Source organism: Medicago sativa, chromosome 7 (genome assembly GCF_051527215.1).
Source record: "Medicago sativa cultivar Bolivia chromosome 7, Bolivia_mono, whole genome shotgun sequence".
NCBI lineage: Eukaryota > Viridiplantae > Streptophyta > Magnoliopsida > Fabales > Fabaceae > Medicago > Medicago sativa.
The window spans coordinates 60,551,606-60,568,486 of NC_140755.1; the positions used below are offsets into that span (position 1 = coordinate 60,551,606).

Genomic DNA, 16,881 nt, shown 5'->3' on the forward strand with positions numbered 1-16,881 from the left:
TACATGCTCAAACCACTTAAAACTTATTTTATGTCATCTTTTCTATTATATGTGTTACCTGAATGCAACATCATAGTCTTACCACACATCTAATGCAACATCATCATATCCACTACGCTTACTTTATTCTCGTGTTGGTTCTTAACCGTCAAACACTATGTTCCATACAACATCATAGTTTGACAACTATTTGATAGAATTTTTCCTTCAACTTGATTTATATTTTTGTATTAAATTAAACATCTGAGACTCTTCTCGATTTCAACCACTCAACTTGAATATGATGATTTACATATGTTATTATTTCTTCGTCATTTTGTACTATGAATCCAAGATTTCAGCAACATGAAAAAAACGCTATGCTAGGGTTTGCTTCTGATCACCGCCGTGAGCCCAGCCATGGCTTTCGATTGGCAAACTGAATTGGCTTCTACGGGGAAGCCTTCCTCCTTTGCAATTGTTTCATCGCACCAGAATCCACCACAAAAATCAAAATCCTTTGCGCAAGCTCTTGTTTCTGCGACTGTTACAGACAATTCTGAACCACTACCGACTCCGGTTATTCGTGGCGAAACTCTTTCCATTCAGATTTCTCAGAAAACATGCACAAGGGGAGTTGAGGGATGCAAACGTCATCTCCGTGGCAGACTCATTCTGAGCAAGGGCGACGAACCCTATGGTTCGAGGGAAGTTCTGACAAAGCTTCAACAACTCTGGTCGAATATTGGTCCATGGAAGATGAAACCTCTTGGCAGAGGCTATTTTGAATTTTCTTTCTCTTCATATGATGATTTGCAATCAGTTTAGGCCAAGGGAACCTTGAATCTTAAACCAGGTTTGCTTCGGCTTTTTGAATGGTCAAAGGATTTTAGTGCACGCACACAACGCCAAACTCATGCTCAAGTATGGATTAGATTACACGAGTTGCCCCAGGAATATTGGATGGAACGTACCTTAAAGGAAATTGCAAGTGCCGTTGGAACACCACTGCTTGTTGATTCCTCCACTCAAAATCGCGTCTTCGGACATTATGCGTGCATTTTGGTGGATATGGACCTGTCAAAACATGTCTTCAATGAGGTATTGATTGAGAGGGAAGGCTACTCGTTTGTCATTGAAATTACTTATGAGCGATTGCCTTCGTTTTGCACCCACTGCCGAAATATTGGGCACCACATCACTAATTGTCGGTGGCTGCAACCGGCTAAGGATACCCACGTGACTGATAAACAGAAGGAGAGTATAATATCACAAAAGCAACAGACGCAAAAATGGCAGTCCAAGGACAACCCTGACGGTATTGGCTCGTCACAAGCTTTTCAAGCACTGTAGATCAATAACATTGAATCTGATCGTACAACGCCCCAAGCGGATGCTATTCCACTACCAATAGAATTGGAAACCTCAGCCATACAACAGAAAGAGGTTGAGGATGTTTCCATTATGGTTCCTCAAGTCGAAACACAAACTGATCGCACAACGCAGCAAGCAGATGTTGTTCCATTACAAGTAGAGATGGAAGCCACAGCCAGACAGGAGGAAGAGGTCGAGGATGTTTCCATTCCGGTCTCTCAAGTTGAAATGCAAACTGATTTACAGATGCACAAAGAGCCTGAGGCCATAACCTTCACTTATGAAAATGTTGAGGAAATCACAACAGAAGTTGAATCACAACAAAATAATGCAAGTGTCGCATTACAACAACATTCATCTTTTGATGTTATGGCTTTGGAACATTCAGCACAAATATCCAGACCGATTGTGCCAACAGAGAATTCACGTGAAGAAATTCATGAGGTTAATGCCACACCTGCGCATGCTGTTTCTATTCAGCCCCAGGAAATTCAGGTCACGAAAAATGTACAACATGACTTGGATTTATGGGCTCGTATTTGTGAGTATGATCAACGGATGGCAGAAGAAGGCTTCACACAAGTGTTATCCAAAAAGCAGCAGCAAGCATTAAAAAAGCAAGTTTTAGGAAAGGCTTCGTACAACACCTGTGCAAAGGGTACACATCCTCCTTCTCAATGAATGTCCTCTATTGGAACATCAGAGGTATAGGTAATTTTGAATCTAAAATTGCCTTGAGGAATTTTTACCTGTCTCATAAACCATTAATTATTTTTATTGTGGAACCGAAGATTTCTTTTGATCATGTTCCTTCTTGGTACTGGAATAGCAATGGAATTTCGAAATATTGCCTGAATGTTAGAGAAAATATGCTGCCAAATTTATGGGTTCTTTGGGGCAATGATGTTTCCTCAACTATTTTATTTGTGTCTGATCAATGCATAGCTTTAGAAATTTCTTGTCATCAGTCAACTGTCTATATTGCTGTGATGTATGCTAGCACTTATTATTTGAAGCGTCGTACTCTTTGGGCTGACTTAACTCATCTGCAAGGGTGTTTTCACCGTCCTTGGTTATTTATTGGTGATTTTAATGCGGTTTTGGGTGCTCATGAGAAGCGTGGTCATATGACTCCTCCACCTTTATCGTGTTTGGATTTTTTGAATTGGTCTAATGCAAATTTTGAAGGTGAGAAAAAACACAAGAAGGGGGGTTGAATTGTGTTTTGGAAAATTCTTCGTTTCTCCTAAAAACTGAACACACTGGTCAGAAGCTAAGTGAAACAGCTTCTGAAGTGGTTATCAGAATCTAAATGCAGCGGAATAAAACAGAGAGAGAGAAGAAGAACGACACAAAGCAATTATACTGGTTCCTTCCACAATCCGGAAGTAGTCCAGCCCCCCTTGCACTTCCAAGGAGATTTCACTAAGAGTAATATCTGATTACAATTGCTCAAGCACACAAGCAAGAGACTTCCTTTGCTCAAGCACACAAGCAAGAGACTTCCTTTGCTCAAGAACACAATCAAGAGACTTCCCTGCTCAAGCACAACTGCAAGAGACTTCTAACTAAATAAAATTACACAGAAAATTGTTTAAGGTTGAACACTTGATATACAATCAGAGGTGCTCACAATACAAATCAGATACAGACTCAATGACTTAAGAATTTCTAAGATATGACTTTGAGACACATAAATTCTAAGTGAATGCAGAACAATTTCAGCAGAGGTTTGGCACTTGTAAAAATGTTGTGAGTCTTTCGTTCAACATTAGTGTTCTTGCATTGCATATTCTCTAAGTCTTCACTCCTTTATATAGAGGTGTGAAAGAGACATTGTGAAATTGCCAGCACATCAAAGAGTCGTTGTTGAAACTTGATCTTTCACCAATAATCTTTTGCCTGATTTGGTTGTTGTCCTATGAAAAACCAATTTGAAATCCATTCCTTATCCAAAGGAACATCTATGCAGGCGAAGCCGTATTCTGGAGCTGTTTTCTTGTCTTGTAGCGTGGACACAAAACAGAGTAGTGGAGAAGGTGGTTGTACAGTTCGTACAAAGTACAATGTCAACGCTTTCGTCCAAATTGCAAGCACAAGCCTTCAAACACCTTTGAAATGACCGTTGCAAAATTCCACTAATCTTTTGTTGTGTTTTCGAATCCAATAGACAGCTTTTGCAGTGATGATTCTTCAATCCTTGAATCTTTTGTAAATCCAGTTGATCTTCAGCTTCTGGTGAAATGACTTCTGATGAGGCAGCGTCTGATGATGCAGCTTTTGATGATGCAGCTTCTAATTGATACAGCTTCTCATGATGTGGCTTCTGGACCTCTTGTCTTCAGGAGCACTATTCTTCAGGAGCACTATTCTTCAGAAGCACTTTACTAACTTCAGGAGCGGCTTTACTTCAGGAGCGTTTTCCGTCTTTAGGAGCGTATTGCCTTCAGAAGCGTCTAAGCTTCATTTTCTTTTGCTCTTTATTTGCTCATTCAGAACCAATTAATGATGTAACTTTTTAACTGTGGTCCTGTACACTTGAACAAATATTAGCTAGTCCAATTTACAATTTTTAATACCTTGTTATCATCAAAACTCTTTAAGGTTCATTGTTAAACACATTTTGTTCCAACAAATTTGTTACACCATCTTCCTACTTTGGGTGCTTTTTACACTTGGACTAATGGCAGGTTTGGCTCAAAAAATGTAGCTCTCCGTCTTGATAGGGCTATTTGTAATGAGGAGTGGATTAATTTTTGGCGTAACACCTCTTGTTCAGCTCTTGCGAAGCATCAATCAGATCATCATCCGCTTCTCTTATCGGTTGATTTCTCTAATTTGAATCGTGGGAGCACCTTCAATTTTTTTAAAACCTGGACCTCACATGAAGACTGTCGAAGGCTTGTAATGGAAAATTGAAAAAAAATTTAAAGGGCATGGCATGGCTCGGCTTCAGGAAAAGCTTCAGCACGTGAAACAAGCTTTTAAGCAGTGGAATCAGATGGTTTTTGGGGAAGTTGAGAGGCAGGTCCGGTTGGCGATGGATGAATTTAACCGTATTCAACAAATTATTGATTCTGATGGTTTTTCTGATGAATACTATGTTCAGGAGCTTGAGGCTCAACTTCTCCTAACCAAGGCAATGAATCATCAAGAGGATATTTGGAAAGAGAAAGCTAGAGACCAGAGGTTTATTCATGGTGATAGAAACACATCTTATTTCCATCGAGTAGCAGAAATCCGAGATGCAACAAATTCTATTACTTTCTTGCAAGATGGTGAACTTGTTATTACTGAACCTTCTGACATTGAGGGACACATAATAAATTATTTTCAATCCATTTTTACTGTTGCTAATAATTGTATACAAAATGACTTGATTTCGGAAACTATTCCTTCTTTGGTGTCTGTTGATGAGAATGGCATGCTGCTTCAGATTCCTCAACGCGAAGAGATCAAGGATGCGGTGTTTGCTCTTAATGGGGATGGAGCCCCGGGGCCTGATGGGTATGGTGGTCACTTCTACCAAACTTATTGGGACATAGTGGGTGCTGATGTGGTTTAATCGGTTCAAGAGTTTTTTACTTCTAGTGTGCTTGCTAATAATGTTAATCATAATCTCATTGTGCTCATTCCGAAGGTGCATGGTCCATGAGTAATGGGGGACTACCGCCCTATTGCTCTTGCTAATTTTCTGTTCAAAATTATCACTAAAATCCTTGCAGACAGGTTGGCTATTATTACAATGAGGATTATATCTATTGAGCAACGTGGGTTCATCTGTGATCGTAAAATTTCTAAATGCGTGATTCTGGCATCTGAAGCTATTAATTTACTAGATAAGCGTTAGTACGGTGGTAATATAGCTCTGACGGTTGATATTGCTAAGGCTTTCGACACATTGGACTGGAATTTTTTGCTTGCGATCCTTAGATGGTTTGGGTTTGATGAAATGTTTATGACCTGGATATTGTTGCTTTTGCAATCAGCTCGGCTCTCTGTGCTGGTGAATGGCAAGGCTGTGGGTTTTTTCTCTTGTACTCGTGGTGTTAGGCACGGGGATCCATTGTCTCCTCTTCTTTTCTGTCTTGCGAAGGAGGTGCTCAGTCGAGCTTTATCCAGGGGGCTGCTGATGGCCAAATTACACCTATGACTTATTGCCGTGGGATTTCTTTTCCAACTCACATTTTTTACGCTGACGATGTTATGATTTTTTGTACAGGAACAAAGCGTAATATCCGAGGACTTCTAAATACTTTTAAGAGATATTCAGAGGTTTCCGGACAAACATTAATAATGCCAAGAGTCGCTTTTACGCATGTGCTATGACTGCTACTACTGTCCAGATGATTGCTGCTCTGTTGGGTTTTACTGTGGGAACCGTTCCATTTATCTATCTAGGGTGCCCTATTTTTCAAGGAAAGCCGAAGGTTGCTGACTTTCAAATGATCACAGACAGGATTAAACCGAAGCTTGCAACTTGGAAGGGTTCTCTTCTCTCAATCATGGGCCGTGTTCAGCTTGTTAAATATATTATTCACGGAATGTTAGTTTACTCTTTCCATGTTTATTTGTGGCCGAGACGACTGCTCTGGATGTTGGATACTTGGTTAAAAAATTTCATTTGGAGCGGAGATGTTCTTACTAGAAAAGTTTGCACGGTTTCTTGGAATTGTCTCAGTCGTCCGTGTGCGGAGAGGGGACTGGATGTTGGATACTTGGTTAAAAAATTTCATTTAAAGCCAACCCGCTTGATTAATGATTTTCTTATTTTGAAGCTAGCTTGGAATCTTCTAGCTATAGATTCGCAATGAGCAGCCCTCCTCAGGCATCAATTTTTTTCGAATGGTAAACCTGTTAGTCATCACTTTAAATCTTCTGTTTGGTCTGGGATCAAAATTCATATTGGGACGGTCATCTCTAATTCTCAGTGGATTCTGGGAACCGGTGAAAAAATTTCTATTTGGAATGATAAATGGTTGGGTACTCCTATTGTTGATTTATTTGGTATTGATCCATATTTTCATGTTGGTTTCAATGGAAAGGTGTCGGAAATTATTATTGATGGTGGCTGGAATCTGCCCCCGACTCTTAGGGTGAATGAGGTGACTGACAGACTGCCCTTAATCCCGTGTGTTCCTCTTCCGGACACTCTTGTTTGGTCTCACTCTACAGACGATACTTTATCTACCAAGAATGTGGTTGCATTTCTTAAGCCGCCAGCTCCTCATATGCCTTGGGCGAACATAATTTGGAAGGGGTGCATACCTCCATCTCATTCATTTACCTTTTGCCGTTGGATGCATAGAAAGATGCCTACTGATGAGAACCTTCGTACTCGGGGTTGTATTTGGTCTCGGCCTGTTGCTTTTGCTTGGCTATGGATGAAACTTCCGATCATTTATTTCTTCAGTGCCCTTTTGCAATGGATCTTTGGGCTTGGCTTGGTGGAAAGCTTAACTGCGTGATTCATTGTGCTTCAGAGCTTTCCCTCTTGTCTTGTATTCCCATGTGGTGTTCTTCCCAGGTTGCAGACATTTATCTTGCAGCAGTCATTCATAAGTTTCATTTAATTTGGCTCTCTCGTAATTCTATCAGATTTTCTTCGACGGCAGCTAATGTCAAAGCCGTAAAGGTGAAAATCCATTCCTTGGTCGCCATGTTAGGTAAAGCTTCAGTGGGGAATTGTTTGTACTCTGATTTTGATTTTCTTGATTCTTTCGCGGTTCCTGCTCACTACCGTACCGTGAAAGACATCGTTCCTGTATTATGGAAGGCTCCCACTTCTCCTTGGTTGAAGGTTAACACTGATGGTTCCGTGCTTGATGGTCATGCGGCCTGTGGGGGTCTCTTCCGGGACTCCCGTGGCTCTTTTCTTGGTGCTTTTGTCTGTAACATTGGTGCTACCTCCGTGTTCCATTCGGAGGTTTTGGCATTCATTCTAGCTATGGAGCATGCGGCTCAACATGGTTGGCGTAATGTTTGGATGGAAAGTGATTCAACTAGTGCTTTATTATCTTTTTCGAATCCCTCTTTAGTTCCTTTTCTTCTTCGAAACAGATGGTATAATGCTCGTAGCCTTGGTATTCAGATCATCTCATCCCATATCTTTCGCGAAGATAATTGTTGTGCTGACAGGTTAGCGAATATGGGACATATTATTTTGGGTTCAGTTTGGTTGGATACGCTCCCGACGGAGTTACATCTTGATTTCTATCGTGATAGAGTTGGTTTGCCCAACTATAGGTTACCTTAGCTAGTTGCAGGCAGCTATTTCTTTTCTAGGAGGGTCTTGGCCTAGTCCCCCCCCCCCCCCCCCCTTGATATATTTTTTCCTTTCTTTAATAAAATTTCAGAGATTGGCGGCATAGGATGGAGGTATCCCGGGGTGCCAACCTAGTTGAGATGTCGGTGATGCCTCCTGATGTTTGTCCTCTCTCCTTGCTTAGCAAAAAAAAAAAAGAAAAGAATCCAAGATATTTAAACTGTGTAAATTGAGGTATCATGTGATCTCCAACTTTCACCTTAAAGGTATAACTACTTCGTCTTTTGCTGAAATTACATTCTATATACTCTGTAATTATTCTACTCAGGTGGAAGTTATATGCTTCTAAGGCTTGTCTCCAACCTCTCGTTCAACTCATTCCTTGACTCTCCAAGCAGGACTACATCATATTCAAAAAGCATCCATCTCGATGCTAACTCTTGGATGTGTTCCGTAAATACATCCAAAACTAAATTAAAATATATGCACTTAGGGTTGACCTTGAAGCAATCCTATTGTTATGGAAAAATTATCGGTAACCTCATCATGTGTTCTCACACTAGCCGAAGCTCCTTGATACATATTTTTAATATCTTTAAAACAATCAAAACATTTTTCTTCTCTAGGGCTTTCCACAATATCTCTCTAAACATTTTATCATACGTCTTCTCCAAATCAATAAAAACTAAGTGCAAATCTTTTTTTAGAGGAATAGATTAAATCCATGATAAACGAAAGTTAGATTATATACTACCGAACCAACATTAATAAAATTAATATGTCTTTTTCTTTTTGTAAAAGAAAATGACTTGGTCTTATTTCAATGAGTCTTTCATTTCATAAGGGTGATCCTCCGTAGGATGCTCCATATGATTAGGATGTTGTTGTTCTTGGTTTTTGCCATCCCACCTTCTGTCTTTCTCGCGTGTCTTTTAAAATTCCAGTTTTACACTCATTCATATTAGATATTCCAAATCATGTTTTGGTATTTTTAGATTATATAATCTAAAACGATTCAAGTTCCAATAAACTAAAAAAAAAATTATTGTTGTACCATATGTATACCAATGTAGATTTAACAAACATTTATAAAATATAAGATTTGACCAACATAGATGGAGCTAATTATAATTATATATATATATATATATATATATATATATATATATATATATATATATATATATATATATATATATATATATAGAAGAACAAAATAAAATACTCCTGCGAGTTTTTGTAAAAATCAAATACTCCATAGACACCAAAACAAAATAAAATATTATAGAAGTAGAGAACAATAACATATGTGATTTTTTGTAAAAATAAATAAATAAATAACATCTGCGAGTTAGACTGAAATTTTAGCACCTGAAAAATAGTGACTTAAATTCTAACACCTAAGAATAATAACACCAAAATAGAAAAAGTATATCAATACATAATTAAATTCAATTTTGCAATTCATTCAATCAATTCAAGAAAGTTGACATTACTATAATGATATAATTTATTTTTTTGGAACTTTTAAAAGACAATATTAAGATTAATTTCTCTAGTAGACCTCTCTTCAACTAAAATATAATTTGTTTTGTTATAAATTCATCTCAATTTCATGGATAATAAATATCACCAATGTTTTTAAAATTAGTGAGGCACATTATTAGGAACAAAGAGCCTAAAAAGTATCACCAATTTCTTTTATAATAAATTTTTTGGCACATTATTAAGAACAACCAATTTTTTTAAGGGATGGTGTATATAGAAATAATTGTGTAATAAGAGGGTATATATAGTAAATTGTGTCAAAAGGGATAAAAACAGTAACAGGCCTCGGCCCAATCCATCATTATGTCCAATGTTTCGGGCCTTTCGGTCAAATCTGCTATACATACCCCTAAAAATTCAAAAATTTATATATACACCCCCATCTCAAAAAATATTTTGGGCCCCCAACCGGCATGGGCCCTAGTCCGTCTCACCTCCGGCCTATGCCTAGGGCCGGCCCTGTGGCTTGGTAAAAGTAACATCTGTTCATAGCCATACTCTTTTCCATGATACATGTATGTATCTCCTAAAGCCAGTAGGGCTGGTCACGCCATTTGCCCACTCCAGTCGTCACATTAATGTACCATGCTATAAATTTGAGACAATTCTAAACAGACAATCAAAATCAGATTATTTACACACATAGAGCACTTTGAGGGTTATAACTTGGCTTATGTTAAGGGTGGATAAATTTGGGAAAATATGCTAACAAAAGAACTTGGAGTTAGTTCACTAACCTAGGGTACTGCACTGCCATCCTTCCTTCCTTGATTCAAACAAGATGGGTAAAATAGTAGAACTATTTTTCTTTTTATTTTTGACAGAAAGATACTTTTTTTTAAGAGACTATTTTTTAGCTCTTGTTTTTTTTTTCGTTCTTTTTTTCTATTTTTTTTTTGTGTAAATCCATGGTCATCTACATTTTTTCATTTTTTCTGATTTTTTTCTGACAAATGTGTTCTACTGTTACCCCACCCCAAACTTAAAATGTTGCTAATTCCAAAGAGCAACCCCAAACATAGTTTCAAAAATGTGCAATCATAATAATACCTATCTAACTCCAAGTGAAATCAAACAGGGTTCATGTAAGTGTAGGACTGTGCCACGATTCGTCACTAATAAAGAAAGAAAATTTTCCTATGAGGGCTCAAAGTGGTTTCACAAAGGATAATAAGAATATATAAAGGGTGGCTTGAAAGGCTCAAGGTAGCAAAGAAAATTGCCTCGTGTGTATAATAACCTAACCGATCGTCCGTAAAGAATGACCGCAAATTCAAGCAAAAATAGCATTCATATGGAACATTCATAATATATATCGAAAATATTTAAGTATCTAACAACCTAGAATGGATATGGAAATATTTGGCTCTGAATCTAACCGGTTATGCTATTCAGAAAAGAGTTAGTGATCTTATAAGTACCTTTACTAGAAAGCCCCATAAACTTACATCCTTTGGTGGAAGAAGGAAATTGTGTTCTTGATTGTATGGATAAACTAGCCTCTGCCTTAAATGCTTTGAAATGAATACCTAAGACTAAAACAAATTTAAGCATAAAAGGAAAGGTTGTAAATGTAATGCAAAAGAAATAAAAATTTATTAGATAATACTTGAAAGAAAAGCAACAGAAAAAGAAATTGATTAGTCAATTCATCTCAGCTTAGCAAAAAATATAAAAAATGCAGGAAATAAAAATAATGGGTTACCCCATTCAACGCTTATTTAACGTATAAGTCTCGACGGTTCCCATGGGTTGCCTCCCATGCACCGCTTCATTTAACGTCTATTAGGTCGACGTCTCGATCCTGTTAGGGTGGCTTAAATGAAAGGAAGAACACATCATCCTTTTTCTTTCTCTTGTTCGAAAGGAACTCCATGAATTTTGCAAGGAGAATTAAGTGTTCTCGTGCTCCAGTCTTTGCTTTACTAGAATATGTGCTCGTCCTCTGCAAGTGACATTGAGACTCTTGCAGCAAGTGAGTCTTGTTTTGAGTCTATGAAATCACAAAGTTTGATGAAGGTTTTTCTTCTTGCACCACAACGTCGTTCACCACTTCTTCTGAATTTTTGATTGATCCTTCTGCAAATGTTAGATTGACGGTTGATAGTTGTACCATAATAGTTTTGAGCTTTCCTATCAGCCATGTTGGAATCGAGTTTATGTCTTTACCTATGCTACACTGAGCTTCTTTTATGGACAACTTCCCGATAGAATTGAAACTTCCAGGGTCCTTCTTCTTTAGTGGTAATCCTCCTTGAAATATTGCCTTACAACTTCCAGTAAATGTAGCAAGGTCTTTTCTCTTCAAATTATGGGGATATGACAGCTTTATGGAATCAGGTAGCTTGAAAGGGTTCTCACTTTCATCAAGAATTTGCCGTCTACTTATTCTTAAAATGGAATCTTTTTCATCAAGAGGCTCAAACATTGTGGTATCATGCTTCTCTTTGAACTGGTCTTGAAGTGTCGGTGGCACTCCTAGCACTTCCTTCTTAAGATGAGTTTCTGACAAGTGGTCACATTGTTCTCCTTTCTTGACTTTAGTGCGAATGTATCCAACATTCTCTTGTACTATAGTTTCAAGGAAGGATTTGTTTGGGGTATTTTCATTTTTATCCTCTTCCTGTCCTATTGTCCAAGAGATGGTGTCATCAGTTGGTAAACTAGAAATATGAATAGGAGGGAGAGGGACTGCGTGTGCGGTTTGAGATGTTGTTAACTCTTCTTCTTGAAATTCACTTGATTCGATACTTTGTAACTTGTTACTTTGTAGCCTTTCAAGGTATTCTTTCAAGTAGACGCGAGTTTCACAAACCTCGTCGGCCACATTCTCGAGTTCCTTTATGTGTCTCTAAATTCCTCCCTTAATGGTGTTCCGAACACCTCAATTTGTTGAGTGACTTCAGCATGCATTATTGCTATCACTTTTGCCATCAATTCATATCTAGCTTGCTCATCATCCTATAAGTCAGAATCAAACATATGATACCTGATGGGGTAAATTTTGTTGTAATGATTGAACTGGTTTGTTGAAGAATGATCCATTATTCGTTCCCTAAAACAATCACAAACAAAAATACCCAAATAACACTCTTCTAGAAGTAACTGTAAATAATAATAATTATGGTTATAATTATTATGCTTATTATACCCTTTTTTTTCAAATATAACGAATAAGTAATTTGAATTGCTTAGTCGAAAATATCAACATTCCCCAGTAGTGGTGCCAAAAACTTCATGGTTGGATATAACAAGTGTAACGCCCATACTAAACGTATCTAGAAAGTTTAGCATGTGCATTAACTTGATACAGGATACATTAAAATTTACAACAATAAGTCTTCGAATGAATAATATATATACAACAAATCACGTTCGTATAATCTACAATACATTACTACTCGACCAAAACATAGAGAATACATCCTTAAAGTTCATAACATCCTGCAGCGGGTACGAACGAACACTTGCTGATTATCCATCCAGCTGCAAGCTTGCTAAATCCTGCTAAACCAATCTGTTGATCTGAAACAAATAAGGATTGCGATGAGACAGAATGTCTCAGTGAGTTCTACCTAATCCTAGGCTATAGGTAACCTCGGGGGAAACCTAGGGTCACCACGTGTCTACAATACAACCTGTCGGTTGATTATACGAGTGTGGGTCATGCTTACCTAGACGGTCGTGCATACTAGATCCGTCGTAGGTTCTTATTAACTTGTCTTACATGTCTTGATATACATATTCGTGTCATGGCGGTTAAGGGAACCTAAAACCGCTATACCAAGATACGCTAAATGCATCAAAGCCAAAACATAAGCCATTCAAGACATGTTCCTAACTGGACGATCGGGGAGTTACTAAGACCGTCGAAAATTTATCTTCATAACTTGTTCTATTGCATGAGCTAGTACATATTCTTGTCATGACTTGTCGTATCATAATTTTAATGAATGATTAATTCATATTAAGTTAGAGGTTAGCGTTGAACAAACATAATTATCTTGGTTCATTTTACGGAGTGTATCGGGTGGAGTAACCCCGAGTACAATCGCATACATGACTGATGAAAACCTAGCTAAGGTACATCGGACTCCCTCAGTGTCGTGTCCCGTCTCCCTGGTGTGAACCTCTTGTATCCCCCTGGGGTGGATAGCAAGAGACATGACACTTACATCTTGCTTATAGTCTTGTTCATACATGAAAACATATAATTAACTTACTTGGATGATCACCACGAGTTCGTAACCTACTCGTCTAGCGATGAATCATTTCGTGCATAAACTTGATCATACATAACTTATACCTAATGTGCTTAGGCTACATGATAACATACTAATTCTCGACTACCTAAGTCGAGGCTCTAGGATTTCTCCCATTCTTAGACTTAATTGCTACCCGCATAATTCATGTTTCACTCGTATGCCATTCACCGTTGAACTTGTTAATAATTCCCATGCATTTCTATTGGTAAAACTCTAAGTATTAATGCACATTAGACTCTCAATATTGAGGGGTTTAAACGTCAGAAAAGAACTGCAAGAAACCGGCCTCGGACGGCCATTTATGGGCTTCAGAACAGGGTCAACATGTGTTGTGCTGACCCAGTTCGCTTAACCGAACCCTAAGCGAGCTCTGAGCGAACAGCTCTGGTTTGGTTCTGCCATTCCTTCGCATAAGCAAACATCCGTTCGATTAAGCGAACATTCAGCAGTCCAGACCTGCAGAAATCGAACTTTTGATCCAAAAACCTCAAAATCAAGTCCCTAATGTTCACTATACACCCAGAATTCATGAAAAACAGTATGGAACATATGCATGGCAACAATTACACAGATTCAACAGATTAACGAACAAAGGGGCAATTAGTAACCTAATTCATACAATTATCATATCATACAAACTCACACAAGTTCACACAAACGCATGGTAGGTTCTAATCTAGAGAACTCACATGTTGATTTACTGCATTCCTCAAGCTTCAACATCTATCCCTTCTCCAATCCAAAACCCTAGCTCTTGAAATCCTTGATGCATCCATGATTCTTAGCTCACCAAACCAAACCAAGCTTCAACCCATTCCTCTAATTGTTTCTTGTTCATGAAACTACCATGATTCTTGCTTAATCCTAAATACATGCACTTGGAATTAATTGATTGAAGAGAGAAGGATAAGGGCGGTTCTAGAGAGAAGGAGGAGAGAATTTCCATTCTTGTGAAGTTTAGAGAGAGAAGGAACCATGCCAAATTAATAATTCTTGACCAAACATGCTTATATACTCATTGTGTGAAAATACTAAAATGCCCTTCTTCTTAATCGTGTTTACATTGACACTGATGATTAACTCGTGTTTAACTGGCACTGCATCGTAAAACATTCCTCACCGTAGTGAGTCTCATGAACATTGCTCTCTGGCGCACCTTCGACTGATATAATTCCTATACCGACGAGCGGGATATTACAACAAGTGTACAAAATCCTTTGCCAAGTAATAAAGTGATAGGTAGAGTATCGTATCTATAGGTATTTTCGTTTCGTCTAAACAACTTGCGTTACTTATTTTTGTAAGTTGACGATATAAAATTTAAGGGTTAGAAAGCTTGCGATTTTTATCTATTTGCAACAGAGCAAGTTTACCTGTTTTGGTTGTAGAAAATTAAGCAGCGGTTAGAATTCTTCGAATCCCCCCTGTTTATATTGTTGTATATTAACTAACAGTAATGTCGCGTTTATTTATCTTAGGTAGACTATACAAGTGATAAAGTAGTTAGGACGTTCTAACCTAGTCGGTTGTCAAGCTGCACCTGGTGATCACACGGTGATCTTTACGTGCGGGGTCTATACTATCTCGGTTCATCTAGGTCTATCCCTTCGATGGCTAACTGCACCTGCTGATCGCACGGTGATCCTTACGTGCAGGGTCTTGTTAATTCAAAGGTAATTGAAATATAAACTTAAATTGGCATTCCAGTTTTTCCCAAGGCAATGAAGGCCAAGGTTCCATTAGGTTGGCCCATCTAAGAATCTTAGGACACTCATAGCACACCCTTTATACGCTCTTAGTAGTTCTACAAATAGGCATCCCTAATCTACGTCTACCTTACTAAGGGTTTCAAGAGAATGGTTTGATAAAGGTTTATTCACCGGAGACGCTTGTTTCCCTAATTACTAACCAGTTACATCCTAGGTTCAGCAGAGTTATTACTCAGTCTTAGTAAAGTCACCTCCTAAGTACTTACTACTAGGGTCAACTCTCTTTCGGTATCTTTCGCTAGTTAATAATCACTTACTTCCTAGACAGATAGTTACTAGCATAATGTTATAAATATCAAGATATAAGCAACAAGATAGTAATAACAATGTTAGGCCCTGTCACAACCTAAGTACCTAATCTAGGGTTACGCTCCTTTGAAATAAATCACTAAATCAGGAACTTAATTGCGAACAAAAAAGAAATAAAATAAACGACATTATATTAAATAAATATCCAACAAAAATAAACAGAGGTTCATCTTAGAACTCTAACCTAAAAAGATTTAGTTATAGATGGTAACTAAAAATAAATTACTAAAGATAAAAATATACCCTAGAAAATTAAGGAAAAGATAGAAATTCTCCCGAAGCTCCAAAGTTGCCTTCCTCTTGAACTACCACAGTTTTGAACGAGAAATTCTGAATGAGGAATGCTATTATTTATAGTGGAGATTTCTAACTGGGTTTGGGTTAAAAATGCGGGCTAAACCCACAAAAACGAATAAAGTTACGCCTACGCCCCTTGCATTTGAGATGCTTGGGGCGCATATAGCATTCCCTACACGCATATAGTACAATTTTACATATGCCCTAGGCGCATGCTAGATGCTCTAGGCGCATATAGCCTTTTTACCATGCCCTAATTGGGCCCAGTTTCTCCGATTTTTGTCGTTTTGAGGTCTTCGTCTTCAAATAACTTGCCTCGGAACTTGGGAACAGAATTCTTCTCTATGTAAAGTCTCATGAGGCCTCTTGAATCTTCATTCTTAGTCTTCCCAAAGTCTTGATAATTCTTCATATGTCTTGATTTGCCGATTTGCATGATTTCTTCGTGAATTACTTCAAAAACCCCCTAAAATTGATATGTTTCGGGAAAACTAGAATTACCGACCCAAATATAGAAAACATTACAAAAGTCCCGAAATCATAGGCAATCGTTCTAATACTCTTCCTTTTTGCTGCTAAAAACTACTGAAAATTACTGAAAAACATGCTAAGAATAACGTAAAATGTTCTGTCATCAGCAGGTTCAGGCACCTTGCTATTTGACCCTGACATAGACAAGACAGAAAAATCAACCCAAAAACGTATTCGGGAAGCTAGAGAAGCAACAACTGTTCCACTACCAAGCTTAAGGTATTTCTCATCCTACGAGGAGGAGCAAGACATGGAACTAATCACACTTGGAGACTATGGAAGTCGTGACAACCTTGATGAGGTTGCTCAGGGGTTTCAACCAGTAAACCCTGTCTTCTTTGACATCAAAAACTCAATTCTCACTTCTTTTAAAGAGAACCAATACTCAGGTAAGGATGATGAACAATGTGAATGAGGGGAAGAGGCAAAAGATAAAGAGAGGGAATGAGAAATTAGGATTCTTTTAATAGATAGAAACCATTTGAAGACAAACATAAGGATTTGAATTATACTATAAACCTTCAAAGGAAACAAAAAGAATACT

General features: G+C 38.0%; 3 protein-coding genes across 3 annotated transcripts; all 3 read left to right on the top strand.

The window, feature by feature from the left end:
• The first annotated feature begins 399 nt into the window (after window positions 1–399).
• Window positions 400–2,034, top strand: LOC146907335 (uncharacterized). Its single transcript, XM_085729077.1, has 3 exons — window positions 400–690; window positions 808–1,080; window positions 1,333–2,034. Exons 1-3 carry the CDS (start codon window positions 400–402, stop codon window positions 2,032–2,034), a joined length of 1,266 nt encoding a protein of 421 aa, XP_085585203.1.
• A 2,260-nt stretch (window positions 2,035–4,294) lies between these two features.
• Window positions 4,295–4,918, top strand: LOC146907336 (uncharacterized). Its single transcript, XM_085729079.1, has one exon. It carries the CDS (start codon window positions 4,295–4,297, stop codon window positions 4,916–4,918), a length of 624 nt encoding a protein of 207 aa, XP_085585205.1.
• A 93-nt stretch (window positions 4,919–5,011) lies between these two features.
• On the top strand, window positions 5,012–7,609 carry LOC146907337 (uncharacterized). Its single transcript, XM_085729080.1, has 6 exons — window positions 5,012–5,198; window positions 5,343–5,452; window positions 5,576–5,584; window positions 5,700–5,899; window positions 6,215–6,458; window positions 6,767–7,609. Exons 1-6 carry the CDS (start codon window positions 5,012–5,014, stop codon window positions 7,607–7,609), a joined length of 1,593 nt encoding a protein of 530 aa, XP_085585206.1.
• Window positions 7,610–16,881: the final 9,272 nt, after the last annotated feature.

Coding starts and splice junctions, on each gene's coding strand:
- LOC146907335 (XM_085729077.1), top strand. CDS start 400: ATGGCTTTCGATTGGCAAACTGAATTGGCTTCTACGGGGAAGCCTTCC. Junction 691..807: donor AACCCTATGGTTCGAGGGAA/GTTCTGACAAAG, acceptor CAATCAGTTTAG/GCCAAGGGAACCTTGAATCT. Junction 1,081..1,332: donor CAAAACATGTCTTCAATGAG/GTATTGATTGAG, acceptor CAAGCACTGTAG/ATCAATAACATTGAATCTGA.
- LOC146907336 (XM_085729079.1), top strand. CDS start 4,295: ATGGCTCGGCTTCAGGAAAAGCTTCAGCACGTGAAACAAGCTTTTAAG.
- LOC146907337 (XM_085729080.1), top strand. CDS start 5,012: ATGGGGGACTACCGCCCTATTGCTCTTGCTAATTTTCTGTTCAAAATT. Junction 5,199..5,342: donor TATTAATTTACTAGATAAGC/GTTAGTACGGTG, acceptor TTTTGCAATCAG/CTCGGCTCTCTGTGCTGGTG. Junction 5,900..6,214: donor AAATATATTATTCACGGAAT/GTTAGTTTACTC, acceptor TAAACCTGTTAG/TCATCACTTTAAATCTTCTG.